General features: G+C 44.5%; 1 protein-coding gene across 17 annotated transcripts in view; it reads right to left on the bottom strand.

Moving 5' to 3' along the window:
* Positions 1-19898, bottom strand: part of RIMS1 (regulating synaptic membrane exocytosis 1) — a 416789-nt gene that overhangs the window by 174825 nt on the left and 222066 nt on the right. For all 17 annotated transcript variants that reach the window (XM_070514572.1, XM_044776986.2, XM_070514563.1 and 14 more), the window contains exons 5-6: positions 14826-15166; positions 11542-12374 (exon numbers count right to left, since the gene is read on the bottom strand). In XM_070514572.1, coding sequence (XP_070370673.1) covers positions 11542-12374; positions 14826-15166 — 1174 coding nt within the window. The remainder of the gene's footprint in view (positions 1-11541; positions 12375-14825; positions 15167-19898) is intronic.

The raw sequence follows: 19898 nt of genomic DNA on the forward strand, positions 1-19898 counted from the left end.
TAGGGACCTCACTCAGGATTAGGCTTGAACGTTGCTAGCCTTTTAGGAAGCTCCTCCAGTGATTACAACGTGCACTGAACTAGTCCCGTAGTTCTCAACTCGGCCACACAAACTTACAAGGACGGGGGCACGGCTCCATGCTGACTAGATCAGAAGCCCTCTGGTCCGCCCTGACATTCAATTTTTAAAAGCTCCCAGGGGACTCTAAAGCACCTCCAAGGAGGAGGATCAAGGACACAGTCCATCCCTCTCAATCTGTTGCCCAAGGAATCTGAGTTCTTAAAGGACCTGGGATTAAAACTGTTCCCTTGATGGTTATCCCCAGGCCTTTCTTTCTCAGCCCTCAAGCCTGCCGTTCACACACAGTGTGTCTCTAGCATCTCTCACCGTCCATGCCTGTCTCTCTGACTAGAATGTGCATCGATTCTTCCTGCCCAAATTCTAGCCCAGCTCCAACATAAAACTTCAGCATTCCAGATTCCCTCCTATTCTGCAGACATCCTATTTGGTGTCACAGAAATGAAAGTATTTCTGGAGCACTTGCTCTGTGTCAGGTACAAGGTACACAAAGCCACACCATCTGATCTCATTTAATCATCACAACTACTCCACGGGGTAAGTACAATTATTACCCCCAGTTCCTGAAACCACGGAACTGGAGGCTGACAGAGGTTAAGAACATGCCCAGTGGGTTCTGTCTCTGGCTGTGCCTACAACTCTCTGTGTCCCCATGATGCTGGATATCAATCCTCTTCATAAAGTAACTACTCAATAAGATTCTTGACGGTCTGATGTTTTCATAGACAAAAAACAATGGAGCAAATGCCAAACAGTAGTATCGATCAGGTGTGTTGACAAACATGCAGAGCCTTGGTCTCCTTCCTCTAGGAATTTTACTGTTATCAACTGAATGGTATCCCGCACGAGTCGTACGTTGGAGTCCTCACCCCAAGTACCTCAGAACGTAACTGTATTTGGAGTCGGGTCTTCAAAGAGATAATTAATTTAAATGAGGTTATTAGGATTACCCCCTAATCCAATCTGACTATCCTTGTAAGGAGAGGAAGTTTGGACACACACAGAGGGAAAGCAACATGAAGACACAGAGAGAAGACAGCTGTCTACAAGCCAAGGAGGGAGACGGGACAGACGTCTCCCTTGTGGCCTCAGAAGGAACCAGCCCTGCTCACATCTTGATGCTGGAGCGCCAGCCTCCAGAACTGTGAACAACTTAGTTTCTGTGGTTTAGGCCGCCCAAGCTGAGGTCCCTTGTTCTGGCAGTCCACCTGTCATCTCATCTCGTACACAGCAGACTCAGAAGACTCTAGTGGAATTAGTCAGATCTGCCCTGTGGCACGGAACAGGAGCTTGTAAGAAGACCCAGCTGCAGAAGTTCAGCTCAGCAGGTAGAACAACACACTTGAAGAAGGTGGCTCCAGGCAACAGCTTTTCTTTTTTTTAAAGATTGCCCCTGAGCTGTCATCTGTTGCCAATCTTCTCATTTTTTTCCTCTCCCCAAAGACCTCAGTACATAGTCGTATACTGTGGTTGTGGGTCCTTCTACTTGTGGCATGTGGGACGCCGCCTCAGCATGGCCTGATGAGCAGTGCCATGTTGGTGCCCAGGATCGGAACCCACGAAACTCTGGGCCACTGAAGCGGAGCACGTGAACTTAACCACTCAGCCAAGGGGCCGGCCCCTAGGCAACAGCTATTAAATCCAGAATGGCAGTAAGAATCAGAGACTCCCCACAAGGTATGGAGAAGGAGGAAATGGAAGGTGGTATCTGGATTTCCAATAGGGCAGTGGACATCAGGGAAGTCAGGATCGAGGGACCCAGCTTCTAGTCCCCGGAGGAGAACTGCACCAAGCAATGTTTCCTTTCTAGAGGGACTTGGGCAACAGAGCTGAACTCAGGCACAAGGATCCAAGGACACGGACCAAATAACTAAAACAAGGCACAAATCTGGGGTCTGGTCTCAGGAATACCTAGAAGCCAAGGTGATAGGACTGGGCCCAGACTGCAGACAGAGCAACAGCAGGGCTGACCACATGCTGTCCTCAGAGGGTCTGGCTGGAGCTGGAGACGGGATGTGTTCACGCACACTCTCCCAGCTGCAAAGAGAAGGTTGCCTCAGGGGCAGGAATCAGGCAGACTTAACACCCATAATATCTCCTTCCCTGATCAATAGTGTGTGAAGGGAGATTTCTGTTTGCTTCCACAGTCTCTCCTAGGTCTAAGATTCTGCTACTCTGTTAAATTGAACCAACAGTAAGGACAACCTTTCCATTCACTGGATAAAATGGGTCAAAAACACTGCAGTATGAGTGTGCATTTTAGAAGGCACGGAAGATAAAATTTATTGAGATAAAATAGGGACACTGAAACCTCCAGCATCAAACCCTTTCCTAAATGCACTTTGAAGCACAAATGTTTCCCTTAACATGACCTTTAACTATATATCTTTTAAAACATTCTATATCAAAACTGAAATTATATATTATATGTAAAGTTCACATAACTATTTTTGACCATGTAGCCCAGATTTTAATTTAGTTTCTCCTGATTCAAGAACAGGAATTTCTTTCAGATATAACTGAGTGACTAATATTTCTAGCTATGGATTAATTTGGGAGAAATATTATTGGGCATAATCACATTAGATTTACAGACTTAATTTCTTTTCTTTTTATAGAACTTCTTTTTAGTCATAACTCCTGTTTTAGAATCAAGGAGTTTTTTCAGTCCTTTATATATTAGGCAGAAACTGCAACTCTGAAAAAGCCAGCTTCTCACCATGATGACTTCCAAAATTTTCTTAATGTGTATTCTTAGAAATTAGGAATTAGCACATTAGTTCAGACCACACACACACACACACACACACACACACAGAGTTATTTGTGTCCTCTCAATCTTTTCCTAAGATCTAAATTGCACAGATGATTCAAACAGCTAATGTCCATTCCATATTCACTGTGAGAAGAAATTAGTTCTCAGACTCCCTCAAAGGCATTTAAACGGAAGCATCTAACACCATAAATCATGCCTCTTTCAGTAGTTGAAAGAGAGAACTAAACTGATCTTTCTGTCAGCAAGAAAAGACTCAGTCTCTTCTCTTTTATGCCAATCCTCACCTCTGTCCTTTGTAACATCCAAGGAAATGAGACCAGAGAGACCTGCTGGGCATTGGTGCTAAACGTCCACCTCTCCGACTGCTGGTCCCACAGCAATGTCTCTCCTCTGTACAGACTAAGAGACCGAAGTGAAGAAGGGGCCAGAGAAAGCGTTCGGCTAGAGGTTAAGAAGTGGAGGCAGAGACCTACAAAAGGTGTTGGGCAGCCTCTGAGTGACATGAGCCAAGGAGAAGTGGATACAGGGAAAAAGGACAAAAGAATGAGGGGGACTCTTCTGAGAGAGCCCCTTAGGGCAGGGGCCATGTTCCAATCAACAGATTCCCAAAGCCCCATAAGTGCCTGTCACACAGTAGGGATCCAATGAAAGATTCGCGTAAAAACAGCAAAAGAGAAGCCCATGCTTACAGCTCCACTGGGATCCACTGCTGTTTTGAGGTTCTAGTGGCTAAAATGACCATTACGAAAAGCCCCACAAGACACTAAAACTAGTTATTTGCAACTTAATGAAGGCAACATTAAATAGCAATATTTTGTGTTGTCTCATTTTAATGGATATCAAATTAATGCAAGTACATGATGAAAAGTAAAATAAATCAAGGCTTGAGATGTAGCTACAATAACTCATTTCCCCTCATGGCCCTTCTGCCCACACTATCAATTCCACTTCCCAACCTTATTTTTAAATATTTATTTTCTTAGCTCTTCTAATGGAAAGCAATCTAACTTTTAAATAATTTGCCCTTGCAAGTTGACTGCTTTATTTGGGATATTATCCATTGATTCCTAATTTTAAGATGTTATCTATGGTTAAAACCAATTAAAGAAGAGACTTCAGCTCCCTTTATTTATGTCCTTTTACTTTCAAAAGCCAACAGTTTTATTTCTCCTTTTACATTTCTATCTTTAAATATACTTAATCCTCTATTTCTGGTCCTAAAATTTGAACATTATCTTTTAACTTTTGAACATTTTACTACTCCAGAACCAAGTAAAAACCAATACTGTGGGAGAAATTAAATTTCCATTTCTAGAGATGAACTGCTAGGGTTTCTGTTCACTCAGAGGAAAATGTCCCAGGTTAGTAGTCAAATGGGCTGTATCAATCAATAAAATAATGTCACATTTGTGTTTGCCTCATATTTGAACTATGATTTTCCTTAACAGTTTTTTTCCCTCAATGTTTGATTGTTCCTTTTTATTGTTGAAAAGAGAGAGACAGCCTTTCTCTACCAGGCGAATAACATGAGGTAACTCATTAGTCTTTGCATATTTCTTGGAACCTGTGACACTCATCTTCATAACGATATTCTTCTGCAGCCTCGTGGAAATGAGCTCCCGTTCCAACGTAGACGGCCTGCGCGCTGCACAGAACGTCTTCGCGCTGGATTCCTGGGTCAGCTCCACTGCTTCTTGTCTCCTATTTGTCCCACTTTCTTGATTATCATCTGCATATGTGTTTAAATAATTTCCCCGAAGGAGACTGCAAAGCAGGTTTTCTGAGAAGTTGGAGCTGACTGATTGTTTCGAGGTGCACAGAATTGTAGTGTCAAACAGTTTTGCTCCAATCTTTGAAGGCACTGATCAGTCATAGCCCAGAGTCCACTGCTGATGAGAAGTGTACAGTTTATCTCTTCCTGCTGTGTCAACGACCCGGTTTATTTGTCCACTTCCAAAGGATGAGACTTCTCCCTGTTCCTCAGCATCTTTAAAAGATCCGAGTGTCCTCTAATGCTGCACAGTCACCATCTCTGGACTCATCCTCTGGGCCTCCCCAGGGCTGCCGGGGCATCCTTAGGGCTTAGCCTCATGGTTGCCTCTTTTTGGACCCAAAGGAGTTTACAGGCATTCCATCAGCCTCTACTCCAATATCTCAAATCTGGTTACTTTACTTGCTGGTTAAGAGATTTAATTCACGCCTGCAGGTGGGTCGGTGGGCTTGGGTCCAGTTGCACATCCTGTATTTTGTCCGAATATCTCTGTCCAAGGGCTTCAGTGCTCTGAGTGTTGGTACCCAGAGCTCTCCCTTTAAGCTTGGTTAATAACATTTTTAATTTTTCAAAAAGTATTTTACACAGAATACCTCTGTGTTTGGGTGTGGAAGCTGCCTGGTGATGGGGGTTCGGCATTTCACCATGTACCAAGTTTGACCGAGACGTCCAGCATTTTGTTCTGTCTGTTTTTAAGCACAGCTCTGCTCTTGCATTATCTCTTGCTTCTAGGGTCAATGCGTCCACTTGTTTATCTGGATCTTTTTAGCTCATGCTGCTGGGGTTCTTCGTATCTCACGGCCTTCTTGCTCGTTCCTGTTTAAGACTGAGTATGGGGCGGATTTCTGAGCGCAGCTGGTGAGTCTCCACGTAGGGCTTTGCAGCCAGGCTGCTGTCGTGGACACTAACACCGTCTGTGAAGGGATGGAGCGTGTGAGCTGGCAGCCTCACTTTTGAGTGAATAAGCTGTGGAGTCAGCGTTAATCTGGGAAAGGTGGGGGTCCCCGAATGGGGAGCACCTACTCCAGCATCTCCAATTTTGGCTCAGGCAGTTCACTGAATTTCCTCTTGATTTTTACCTGGGAATCAAACGTTGGGCTGCTTTTGCTGTGTGTAAGGGGGTAAAGAAGAGGAGGGGATGGTAAGAAGAATGAAGAAGAGTGCGTTACAGTTGTTCTGTCAACAAATATTGAAAGAACCTGCCAATCAGGAGCTCTCCTTCTCACCTGCAGCTCCGCAGGATCTGAAGTCTGAGCCTGACCTCGGCAAGGGGCTTCACAGCAGATGGTCTCCAACACCCCCTTGCCTACTTGGCAAACTGTTCTCTCCAAAAGCCGGCTCTTTCCTCTCTCCCCCTTCTAAAAACATCTCATCTGCTCATAGTTCACTTCCTTTCCTCTGCACTCTTATGGGGTCTCATGGGGCAAGAAAAATAAATGCTTAGGTCTGGGCAGCCATTTGAAGAGGCTGTAGTTGTTTTAAGGTTACAGTTTTTTTTTTATTAAAGATCTGTAACCAAATTCTGATTTTATTATCTGAAGGCATCCTGTCTCTCTGTAAAGTCTCCAGTAAGAGTCCTCTGGATAGCCAATAAAAGTCCCAGGAGGGCAGGAACCACGGCTGTCTAGGTATGTGCCTGCCTGCGCACAAGTGTGGACTTAATTATTTAATCACTGTGTCTTTAGGCCCCAGCGCAGCTAGGCTCGCAGACAGCAGCTTCTTGCAGATATTTTGTTTAATGTCATATATATCATGTAATATTTATGTAATTTAACGTATAAATCGATGTATGAATAAACGAATGGTGGCCAAATTGTTTATGCAAACCTTCTTCAGATTACAGGAGAAAGCACTTGGACTACCAGAAACTGTAAAGTGCAATCTTTGCTCTCCAGAAGCAGAAGTCAATCAGGGACTTGTGGTCAGGGTCCAAAGTTCTCTGCGAGCAGGAGACACTGCTGGACCCAGAGGATGCTCCGCACACCTGCTGCTTAATGACCAAAGCACAGTAGGAAGCACAGCATGAGTGAGTTACATTTAAATCACGCACTGCCTGATTGTTGCAGAGCTCCCATCTCTCGTTCCTAATCCCCAACGATCAAGCTGTCAGGTACCAAACTTAACAGTCACATTGCCCACAACCTACACCCTGCTCCCCTGAAACTCTGTCTTAGGGGGAACTTAAAACCTGTTATTAGGGGTCCTCAGTCTCACTCTTCAACCACTCATTGTCTGACACCCTTGCAAGAATCATTTCTTACAGCTAGTTCAGATATCATGTGCTCCTAAAAGGATGGCTAACACTGCCCAGCAGTGACAAGCCAGTTAGCCCCTGGTACATGGGTTAACCTCAGAGGCCATTCGCAGAGTGCTTTCAAAGTTCAAAGGCATAGTTAATTTGCCATGTGTTCTCGGTTTACTCAGAGTCAGCAAGGAGGAACAGATGACAAAGGAAGGATACCCTGCTCTCTAGAGCCAGGCTCTTCTCCCAGCTCATTCCCTTGAGGATGCACACGCGAAGTTCCTTGTAGGTGGGAGGGGCTGACTCCCCTCCTCAGAGCAGCACTGCTCCCCTTTCTTCTCAGAATTAGCACCACTGCTTTCTCTCCTTCACTCAAGCACCTCTTGGTTTCTTTATTCTTAAACTCTTTACTCAATTCCTTAGAGGCACAAATCTTCACTAGACCTTGCCTGATGGATCATATTACACATTTCATTTAAATTCAACTATCCTATAAGCAAGATTTAGTTCTCTGTTATTTTTCTGTGGACAGAGATTATATTAGTTAACATTTATAATCTGAGAGACAAGAGATGCCTGATTCTTCCCAGTTGGCAATAGCAACACAAACATCATGCACTTTGGGAACATGTGTTAGTTGACCTCCACTGATACACAAGCCCGCCAGAGAGAGACAGCTCCCGTGAATCCCCGTGCGGAGCGAGTGGATTACACTACACAGAAAAGAGGGCGTTGAAGAGAAACGGTGTGTTGTCTTTCAGATGCCATTTGACCAGGTTATCTCGTTTTGTTGAAAGCTTGGGCACACAGAAAAATTACATCAACATATCTGGAAGAAATGCCCCTCTGAGGCATTTATTAATTGTATTTATTTGTGTAATATTCTTTATTTCTTTCAACGGAACATATCTCTATGAGGCCATGGAGCATATTTCTCTTTGTTTAACCTCAGTTTATCCACTGAAAGTGCTAAATACATATTTGCAGGTAAATATACTAACAACTCAGCATAACAATAAAATAAGAAGAATAGTATCAATTACCAGAATAGTACACAGATATTAAGCAGTTACCTTATGCCAGTGCAATGGCCTGGATGTCTGTGCCCCCAGATTCATGTGTTGAAATCTTAATCCCCAGACACGACCGGATTAGGAGCCGGGGCCTTTGGGAGGTGCTTGGGTCTTTAGGTAGGCTGGAGCTTCATAAATGGGGTTAGTGCTCCTATAAAAAAGACCCCACAGGGGGCTGGCCCCGTGGCCGAGTGGTTAAGTTCGCGCACTCCGCTGCAGGTGGCCCAGTGTTTCGTTGGTTCGAATCCTGGGCGCGGACATGGCACTGCTCATCAAACCACGCTGAGGCAGCGTCACACATACCAAAACTAGAAGGACCCACAACAAAGAATATACAACTATGTACTGGGAGGCTTTGGGGAGAAAAAGGAAAAAAATAAAATATCTTTAGAAAAAAAAGACCCCACAGGCTCCCTCAGACCTTCCACGTGTAAGGAAACTGAGAGAAGACGCGGCTATGACCCAGGAAGAGGAACTTCACCAGAACATGACTGTGCTGGCACCCTGATTTTGGACTTCCAGGCCCCTAGAACCGAGAGAGATAAATCTCTGCTGTTGATAAGCCCCCAGTCTGTGGCATTTTGTTATAACAGCCCAAACAGCCTAAGAGAGCCCGGCACTGTGCTGAACGTTTAATTTATACACGTAACTGATAAACTGAACAAGCAAACGCATGGAATATAGTAAACATGCAATTTTAACTTCTGGCCTCCACTGCCCTTCAAATTTTACTGCCTGGGGAGAATCTTCCGCTGACCTTGAAACTCACGAGACGCCATCCACTGCTCCTGAGAAATCTCTTCCCAAGTCATTCTTCCCCGTCTCACACCAATGAGCCTATCAGACATCAAAGGGTTCTTCTCCCTTTGCTTTGTATATTATGTATACGAGGGATTATCTCACACTCGTGGTTGTAGATGTCTACAGCAAGGAGCCACACGCAAACGCAACAGAGGAAGAGTGCTCACTTGGCATCCTTTTTATATGCATCATCTCATTCAAACACTCAGAACCTTATGAAGTTGATAGTCTTATCTCCATTGTACCATTAAGAAAACTTAGACTTACGGAGGTTAAGTAAGTTGTGCAGGGTCACAGGGTGCTGGAGAGGATCATGGCTGGCTTCGCAGAGCCCTGAGTAGGCAACAGTGGGGTTTGGTAATAAAGGCACTAACAGATATTACAGATTGATAAAAAGTATGTTCTTTGTAGTTAATGTTTCATTTTGTAAACACTGAGTTAGGATTAGTTAAAATATTAGAATAGGACAACTACTTGGATTGGAGTATACTCAAGACATTTAATGAGAAGGATGTCAATTATAAGAGAAAACAGGGCGTCTGTCTGGGGTAACAGCACATGTGATGCCCCTGTTTTCCCAGACGAAGAGATTGAACTCGAGCCTCAGGGGTGTGTGCATCCCAGTGGTCACCAAATCCTCAGGGGATATTCCCAAGGAGGGGAGACAGTATGCACAGGCAATATGGTCCTCACTTCCACCAGCTCCATCCCTCTGATTCCCAGAGCATTGGTCTCTTCTTCTTTCATAATCTGCTGTTATTGTAAATAATTTTGAGATTCAATTCTGTCTGATTCCATGCCCGTTGTGGTATATAACACATGTTCAGTAAGAGTTGGTGCAGAGTCCTTTCTTTAAGGAACGAGAAAATACACACATATGTGTATCCCTCAAGAGTTATCTGCACACCAAGTGAGCTCATCGTTTACCTCCTTACTTAACACTTTGTTACTTCAGGGGGGAAACACGTGTTTACAGGACAACATAGAGGCATGAAGGACGGCAAGAGTCCACTCCAGCTGACTTCTAACAAGCGCACAGACAAGACGCACAAACTCACGCATGCCAACTCACAAAACAAACTCATCAGAAGAATGACTTTTTCCTTATCAATGTGGCATAGACATTTTTCCTATTTCAAACTGAATTAGAAATTCCACCACCTCTAATATCTATTAATACTTTTATTACCAAGAGACACCATTGCCTATTACGGACTCTCCTGGGAACAAGCCATGATTCTCTCCAGCACCCTGTGACCCTGCACAAGTTACTTAACCTCCAAAAAGAAAATACACGTGTGTGTGTGTGTGTGTGTGTGTGTGTGTGTGTGTGTTGAGAGACACAGAGACAGAGACAGAGAGAGGGGCAGAGACGAGAGACGGTGGGGGCGGACACACCTGCCTGCAGTTTGGAGATAGAAAAGACGGAGAAAAGTGATTTTTTATAAAATTTATAGTACTTCATATATGACTTAGTAATTATAAATCAAGCCAGAAAGCCGTGAAAACAGTCACCCCAAAATATAAAGTAACTAAGAAGCACACAAGGACCCGAGACTACAACGAGGATGGCGACACCGCCACTGAATTGAGGACGGCGGCCAGTTCAAACCTGAGTGAACGGCAGCAGAATGAGGAGAATCTTCAAAACAAACATAATTTTCAATTCAATTGAAGATTTTCTAAACCAGCGTTATCTCAAGGAAATGTCTGTGATGATTGCTCCTGAGCGCTTGAAATGTGGCTAGTGAGACTGGGGCACTGAATTTTTAAGTTTATTTAATTTTAATTAATTTAAATTGAAACAGCTAAAAGTCAGCCTATCACACAATGTTCCAAAGTCTTTGGGAAAGTGATAGATAAGATGAGCTGTGTCCTCCAAAGTTACTACCCAAAACATGGCATCTAACACCTGCATGAAATAACCCCGGTGAAGTGACTTCTTCACAAACTGTGAGAAACGTCCATTTGAAACATGAAAAATGCTACCTCTGTGACTGGAGTTTCACACCACTGAGGTTTAAGAAAAGGTACATTCCCTTTATCAGGTGTGGTTTTGGTTTTTCAGAACAGAAGCTATTTTTCCCAGATAAATCCACCCCAAAATAATAACTTAAAAACACAAGACTACACTCTGAATTTCCCAGAAAGACAGGAACCAAAATCATGACAAACTCTCGTAACTCACATTTGGAGCTTGTAGTTACTTATAAAATCCCACTAAAAACAAACAAAACTAAAACCTTCTGTTCGATGCCAGGCTGGCTGTGAGCATTCCAAGCCACATTTTTCTCCATTTTTTTTTGGAGATATAATTGACACACAGCTCTGCATAAGTTTAGAACACTGCATAATGACTTGACATACATACATTGCGAAATGATTACCATAGTCAGTTTAGTTAACACCCATCTCATCTACTGAAGTTACCAAAAAAAAAAAAAATCTTTTTTCCCTTGTGATTCCAACTTTTAGGATCTTAGCAACTCTTAAAGCAACTTTCTAATATACCGTAACACAGAAGTGTAATATAGACATCATACTGTACGTTACAAGCCACATTTATAAACTGGGCACACAGACCTCGGGTCCCCGCTCGCGCCCCTCCGCTCTCCACACGCGCTCACCTAGGATCCCCTCACGCGCTCACCTCGGATCCCCGCACGCCCTCACCCAGGATCCCCGCACGCGCTCACCTCGGATCCCTGCACGCCCACACCCAGGATCCCCGCACGCGCTCACCTCGGATCCCCTCACGCGCCCTCGGGTCCCGCACGCGCCCCGCGCCCGGCGCCCTCACCTTTCTCGCTGACGCTCTCGCTCTCCAGCTCCACGTCCTCGCAGCTGGTGTACTCCGGCGTCGACACGCCCTCCTCCTCGGAGCTGCTCACCGACATCTGCCGCCTCTTGCCGCCCCTCCTGGACCGGTGCGGCTTGGGCGGGGACGGCCGCACCGACTCCGACTGGTCCGAGCTCAGCGAGTCGTTCCGCAGCATGGTCTCCACCTTCTCGCGCTTGGCCTTGCGGACGAGCACGGCCGAGCCGGGGTCCAGGCGGCTCTGCTTCCTGAGGGGCTCGGGGGCCTCGGCGGGCGCCGGGGCGGGGCGGGGCGCGGGCGGGCTGTGCGCGGGCGGCGGCGCGGGCCCCGCAGTCCTCTCGGCCGAGAAGGCGCGCGGCGAGGCGGGCGGCGAGGCCCTGGCGGCGGGCGCGCGGGGGCCGGCCGGGCCCTCGGGCAGCGCGGCGCCCGCCTCGGTGCGCGGCAGGGCCACGTCGCTGTGCCGCCGCTCGTGCCTGGCGCGGGACACGCGGGCGTGCATGCGCATCTGCTGCTCCTCGGGCGGCGGCTTCACCGGGTACCGCGCCAGGTTCGGGTCGCTGCGGTACCGGGTCTGGTACTCCTCCTCCTTGCTGGGCTTCGCGTCCTCCGCCGCCCTGCCGCGCTCGCGCGTCTCCGGCCCGTCGGGGTAGTCCTGCGACCGGCCCTTCTCCAGCCTGCGGCTTTCCCGCCTTTCCTTCCGCTCGCGCTCCTCCGCGGGCCCCTCCCCGGGCGGCGCCGAGGCCCTGGGCGCGCGTCTCCGCTCGCTCTTGGGCGCCGCTCTGCCGTTCTGCTCCGAGAGCGCCGGGGTCTTCTTCCTGCGATGGGCAGAGGGGCGTCAGCGGGGGCAGCGCGCAGAGCTCAGCGCAGACCAGACCTAAGAAACGGTGGCTCCGCGTTCCAGACTTCAGTCCTTCAAATAGTTCGTTATAATTCGGGGTCTTGTTAAAAAGCGAGGTGCTAAAGGGCCACATCAAATCTGTGTATCTGGTCAGCTTTCCGGGTAAGGCTCCTCGGTATTACAATATATTCAGGGACTTTAGAACTTGTTTTCACATTTAAAATTCTCTGTAAATTAACTAGGCCAATTGGAATACATTAATTCAATAAATGAACAAGTTTTATGCTAGCCTCTGCTTGTGAACCAGACACTTAACAATGTATAGGTAATAATATAGGCACAAAAGATAATATACACATATCAATTCAAAACTAAATATATGCTTGATATATATTTGGACAATACTTACGGACAGCCTTTTAGTGTAACTGAAACTGTTAAAGAAAAGTGAATACAAGTGTGTCCATTTCAGAAATCAAATCTACTAACCCCTCCTCAATAGAGGAACAAAAGTAATTTTAAGGAGATCGTGGCTCCCGACCACTCTTTAGGGAGTTGGTTAGGGAAGAATGGCTGAACCTCAGCCTGCATTTTACCTTCCTTGGGCAAAAATAATAGAAGTAGTGAATATTTTGAAATTATTCCTTTTCTCTCCCTCTCCCTCATTTCAGAACACAGCCCAAAAGGAGAAAACCGTTTCGTGTTCTCCTTTTCGCTCTGTCCTGTTGAAGACACTGGCAAAGATGAAGTAAAGGGAACCGGCTTGGCATCTTTGAATCCTGTAGACAGATCACTAAGTGGCCAGTCAGCCCTCTGTGCCAGGAGTGCCCTGCTTTTGGAAAGTTCCCCCAATTATACCAGCTACAAAGTTACAGAGTAGGGGGCTTGGCTAAGCGTTGTGACTCTCTGTGATCTACCCTGAAGTTAAAACAGAGACAAACGGAGGCTCCTTTTGGAATCCTGAGGTCCACAGAGATGGCTTTCCAGAGGGAGCGTCATTTGACTGCAAGTCTAAAAGAAGACGACATGAACAAAACTCGATAAGAATACAAGATGAAAAACAGTAGGGCAATTTCTGTTGTGGGTTCTACCATTGAGGCAAGTTCCTTTTCTTGAAATGCTGCTAAATATTGCATACCTCGCAGAGTTCACGTGAGGATTAAGGGAGACCCCATCTGTGAAAGTGCTTTACGAAAGGATGGAGAATTATGCAAACAGAAGGACTTCTCCAGTCTCCCTGACCTGCTTCACTGATCATGCCTCTTCTCCCCTCTACCTTAATTGTTCCATTGCCACCAGCTCCTGATGAGAGCACACAATCTGATCAAGAAGTCTTCACTAACGTACAACAGGCGACTGCCACTCTTTCGGTCTTGCTCCTGGCCCTGCAGGTGCCGCTCCCTCCATGTTCCTCCTCCTCCATCCTCAATGTCCTCATTGTTTTCCTACGTGTCTTATTTAGTCCCTGCCACAACCCTGTAAGGTGGGCTGTTACTGCCTAGTGTGGCAGGGCCAGGACGGGGGTCCAGACCTGTTTAGCTCTGATCTTACCGTGTGCAGCTTTGTCTGAAAGGAAAGCAAAAGGCTTCTGGGAGCCTGCTCTCCCACCCGACTCATAGATAAGGGTTAGACACACAGCCCCAGCCAAGCCTCGTCTCAACAACAGTCAGGTCCCCCACACCACCGAGCTCATGAGGAAAAGCCTATGTTCTCCTTCTGAGCACTGTCTCTCAGTGATAGCATCCTGTCTGGTCATAAATGCATTGTTTGAAAGAATCAGTCAATCAACTGAAGTACATTATCTGATCATGTTAGTACATGCTTAAAATCCTCATGGCTTTCCATTATTCCCCAAATAAAACCTATAAAATTTAACCTGGACCCCGATGCCTCTCCATCCCCCTGTTCCCTGCTCTCACCCTGCTGCTCGTACTTTGGCCTGGCACGTGCCTGCGCATACACCTGGAGCACCCATCCCACTCCTCACTCTGTTAACTCCTGGTCACTCTTCAGAGCTCAGCATAAAGTGAATGTCCTCGAGGAAGGCTTTGCTGGTGTACCCACGCACCCTCCACTGGGTCAGGTTCCCCCACCATATTTGCTCAGAGCACACCTTCAGTTAGAGGACTAATTCTGAAAGTGAGTCAGCGATCTAAGAGCTTTTCTGAGGGAGGCTGGACGTTAGTGGCTTGGTCTGGGGACTTGTGTACATCTGTGCATGATATGAAAGGAAAGCGTGTCCACAGGGTCTCTAAGGACGGTGCATCCTAGAGAGGGGCAGAGCCCGCGGGCCTGGGGCGGCCCTGCAGGTGGAGCCTGAGCAGTGTTCTTCCACACTTTCCTCTAACAGACTGAACTCTCGAGAATGGGTGTGCTCCCCACACAGCACCTTGCCTGTTGCCGACTGCTGGCGGGTGGTGAAGGTTACCTCTCTCTCGGAGGCTCGCTCCTGGACCTGGAGGCCGCCTGCTTCTGCTCCGGCCCCGCGGCCGGCTGCGCGGGCTCCACCGCCTGGCTCCGGTCTGGCTGTGCGCTTGGCGGAGCCGCGTCCTGCGAGGGGGCAGCTGCTGTGCTCAGGGGGGTCTGAGACCGCGAACGCTCTTGGAGTCGGGCTTTCTTTTCTCTGGGGACCTCGGATCCAGCACCTGTTGCCGTGTCGCTTAGGGTTCCATCCTGACTTGGCTGCTGAGGGCCGCCTCCAAAGAACCACGCCCCAGACTTGGTTAGGATTTCTTGCTGCTTCCGACATAGATTGCATACCCACATAACCTATTGAAGAAGAGAGGACAATATAAATTTTCTATGCTGCTTGGAAGTAATTTATTTTCATAACATTAAAATATCTTTTATCTTGTTGTCATCTTCATATTGATCCTTGCAAATTTCTTGTGAAATGATCCTTGCACAAGTCACAGTCAAGTGTAGGAATGGCTGGACTGGGACCTGTTGGAGACCATGGTGCCTCTGGGGAGCCAGAGGAGAGATTTTTCTTGGCTTTCTCATCCTGTGATCTGAGGTTCCTCTCACTATACATCCATCACACTTTGTGTGACTGACTCTGAAGTTTCATTTAAAATATCTGTCAGTAAAAATATTCTGAGTGGGGTAGTTGATGAGTTAGAAAAATGTTGTAAGGAGCTATAGAATTAGTATTTATGTACATAAACCTTGGTGTCTCAAAGAATTTACAAGATATCTATCTTCTCAAAAATCATGCTTTATTATGTTAACACATTCTACAAGGTCAACATCACTCTGATACCAAAGCATGACAAAGACAACACAAAAAAGGAAAACTACAGGACAATATTGCTGATGAACATAGATGCAAAAATTCTCAACAAAATATTGGCAACCCAAATACAGCAATACATCAAAAAGATCATAAATCGTGGTCAAGTGGGATTTATGTCAGGGACACAAGGATGGTTCAACATCTGCAAATCAATCAATGTGATACACCACATCAAGAAAATGAGGAATAAAAACCACGTGATCATCTCCTCAATAGACACAGAGAACGCATTTGACAAGATGCAACATCCATTTATGATAAAAATTCTCAATAAAATGGGTATAGAAGGAAAGCACCTCAACACAGTAAAGGCCATATATGACAAACCCACAACCAACATCATAGTCAGTGGGGAAAAACTGAACGCCATCCCTCTCAGAACAGGAATAAGACAAAGGTGCCCACTCTGGCCACTCTTAGTCAACATAGAATTAGAGGTCTTGGCCAGAGCAATTAGGCAAGAAAAAGGAATAAAAGGAATCCAAATAGGGAGTGAAGAAGTGAAACTCTCGCTGTTTGCAGATGACATGATTTTATATATAAAAAACCCAGAGAATCCATTGAAAAACTATTAGAAATAATCAAAACTATTACAAAATAGCAGGGTACAAAATCAACTTGCAAAAATCAGTTGCATTTCTATACTCTAATAGCAAACTTACAGAAAGAGAACTCAAGAATACAATTCCATTTACAATCATAACAAAAAGAATAAAATATCTAGGAATAAATTTAACCAAAGAGGTGAAGGATTTATACAATGAAAACTATAAGACATAATTGAAAGAAATAGATGATGTCATAAAGAAATGAAAGAGATTCCATGCACATGGACTGGAAGAATAAACATAGCTAAAATGTCTATACTACCAAAAGCAATCTACAGATTCGATGCAACCCCAACCAGAATCCCAATGACATTCTTCACAGAAATAGAGCAAAGAATCCTAAAATTCATAGGGGGCAACAAAAGACCTCAAATTGCTAAAACAATTCTGAGAAAAAAGTACAAAGCTGGAGGCATCACAATCCCTGACTTCAAAAGGTACTACGAAGCCATAGTAATCAAAACAGCATGACTGGTACAAAAACAGGCACACAGATCAATGGAATAGAACTGAAAGCCCAGAAATAAAACCACACATCTATGAACAGCTAATCTTCAACAAAGGTGCCAAGAACATACAGTGGAGAAAAGACAGTCTCTTCAGTATATAGTGTTGGGAAATGTGGACAACTATTTGCAAAAGAATGAAAGTAAACCATTATTTCATGCCTTCCACAAAAATAAACTCAAAATGGATCAAAGACTTGAAGATAAGTCCTGAAACCATAAAATTCCTGGAAGATATAGGTAGTAGACTCTTTGACATGGACCTTAAAAGGATCTTTTCGAATACCATGTCTTCTCAGACAAGGGAAACAAAAGAAAAAATAAACAAGTGGGACTTCATCAGACTTAAGAGCTTCTGCAAGGCAAAAGAAACTAGGATGAAAACAAAAAGACCACCTATCAATTGGGAGAAAATATTTGCAAATCATTTATCTGACAAAGGGTTAATCTCCATAATATATAAAGAACTCACACAACTGAGCAACAACAACAAAAAAAACAAATAGTCTCATCAAAAAAATGGGCAGAGGTTATGAACAGACATTTCTCCAAAGAAGATATACAGATGGCCAATAAATACATGAAAAGATACTCAACATCACTAATCATCAGGGAAATGCAAATCAAAACTACACTAAGATACCATCTTACAGTTGTTAGAATGGCTATAATCACTAAGACTAAAAATAACAAATATTGGAGAGGGTGAGGAGAAAAGGGTACCCTCATACACTGCTGATGGGAATGCAAACTTGTGCAGCCACATGGAAAACAGTATGGAGATTCCTCAAAAAACTAAAAATAGAAATACCTTATGACCCAGCTATCCCACTACTGCATATTTATCCAAAGAACTTGAAATCAACAATTCAAAGAGACTTATGCACCCCTATGTTCATTACAGCATTATTCACAATAGCCAAGACATAGAAGCAACCTAAGTGCCCATCAATTGATGAATAGATAAAGAAGATGTGGTATATATACACAATGGAATACTACTCAGCCATAAGAAAAGACAAAATCATCCCATTTGGAGCAAGATGTATGGACCTGGAGGGTATTATGTTAAGCGAAATAAGCCAAGCAGAGAAAGACAAACACCATATGACTTGACTCATATGTGGAAGATGAACAAACATAGGGACAAAGAGAATAGCTCAGTGGTTACCAGCTGAAGTGGGGTGGAGGGTGGGCACAGGGGCTGAAGGGGCGCACTTATATGGTGATAGACAAGTAATAATGTACAACTGAAATTTCACAACATTGTAAACTATTATGACCTTAATAAAAAAAAGTCCCTTATTAAAGCTGATATTAAAACATTCCTATGGAACAGACACTAAAATGTAGGCACAAAAGAAAAGGTCAAGCTGTATATTTTCTCTAGTTTATTAGTAATAAATTAACCTTATTTACTTTATGCTATAAAATATAATTTCCATGCGCATATTTACTAAAGCAGGAAATCTGGGGCCGGGTCTACTCGTATGTGACTTGTCTAATATAGTTCCCTCTAGGAGAGCTTTTCTGGAATAGTCATTTAGAAACAAATCCACTGATAAGTTATAAGATGCATCACCGCTTAAATAAACCTCTGTATCTGCTCTCCTCTTGGTGACGTTTATAACGAATGTAATAATGAGGACGATGATGATAACAGAAATACTGAGCAATAATAACAGTGCCCACTGGCAGGCACAGAGCTGAGGTGGCCCGAACACCGGAGCCTCTCTTCAGACACCCCCATCACCCCGCTCCCGGGACATGAGCTCACCGCACTGCCCCAGTCGTTTTCCTTTGCATGCTCGTCACTTCCTTTTCCTTCAGAAACAGCACCCCCAGCAAAGGGCAAGCACCAAACGCAGGCCCCCATTTTCACAAATACTGACTAGGTCAAGAATTCCTCCAAAGTATTCCATAAGGTTGAATAAATCTTAGATACATTAAGTAGGAAACAATCTAAGATGGTAAAAGAAGCAGCTTTGGCAAAAAGAAGAAAACACTACTGAAAACATTCAGATGATAAGAGGAAAACCATAACTGAAGTCATAAAATGAGATAAAATAAAAGCTAATGTGAGAATGGGAAAAGAGAGAGAAAAGTAATATATTTTTAAAAAGGAAGATATTGCAGATGACCTGTTAAGAACTCCTCTTTTCCAAGCAAGAAAACTCAAAAGAATTAGTAATATGGGGAAAACTAAGACTTAACAGAGATACTTGCTATAAAAAGGTTAAGATTGATGAAGCTTGACTCATTCCTCTGCATTCCTCAGGTCATAAAATGCAGAGAAATGAGTTCACCAGACGAGTCAGGTGTAACATCTACACAGTGCGTCGTATTCGCTATCACAGAATTCCCGTGAAACAAGATGAACAATGCATTGCATAAGCCTATATCAAAATAAAGGATTTATGGAAGGTAACCTCAGTTTAAAATGCTTGCCAAATACGGCTGTATTTTGCAAAATGTCTCACCATCTCTTTGAGTCCTGGTGGATTGAACATGGACATATCAAAGACAACATTATGAGGGCAATACCCTAGGGCCCGGACTGCCACGGCTGTGACATGGGTCTCCTCTGCCCAGACCTGGGCGGGCGGGCGCCGAGCTTCCTCTCTGCCTGACAAGACAGTGACGAGAAGGTCTGCAGTCACCTGTTCCAGGAGACTGTATGAAATGTTGACTATTTTACATTAAGTAGACATTAAATTCGTATTTCTTACACTAATAATAAGCAAAATATTACTCATCATCAAAAGTACATCCTTTACTACATAAATATTAAAGCATATTGAAGTTAAATATGCATCTCCTTTAAAACCATTAAGAAAAAACAATAAAATTTACAATTATTACAAAAGTTCCAACAAGGAGTGAAGCTGCATAAAGAGGCAGAAAAGAACAGGAAGGAAATTCTTCTCTTTGTTGTATGTGTGAATGTCTTCTAGAAAATTGTTACCACAATCTTATTAAGTGTTACAGAAACGGGCCAATGAAAAGTCATTGCCAGATTTGGGAAGTTCCAAATTTTGAGTATGTATAGAATTGTTGCAGAATTGATGAAAGCAAACAAAATAAAGCTATTA

The sequence above is a fragment of the Equus asinus genome, chromosome 8 (genome assembly GCF_041296235.1).
Source record: "Equus asinus isolate D_3611 breed Donkey chromosome 8, EquAss-T2T_v2, whole genome shotgun sequence".
In the NCBI taxonomy this organism is placed as follows: domain Eukaryota; kingdom Metazoa; phylum Chordata; class Mammalia; order Perissodactyla; family Equidae; genus Equus; species Equus asinus.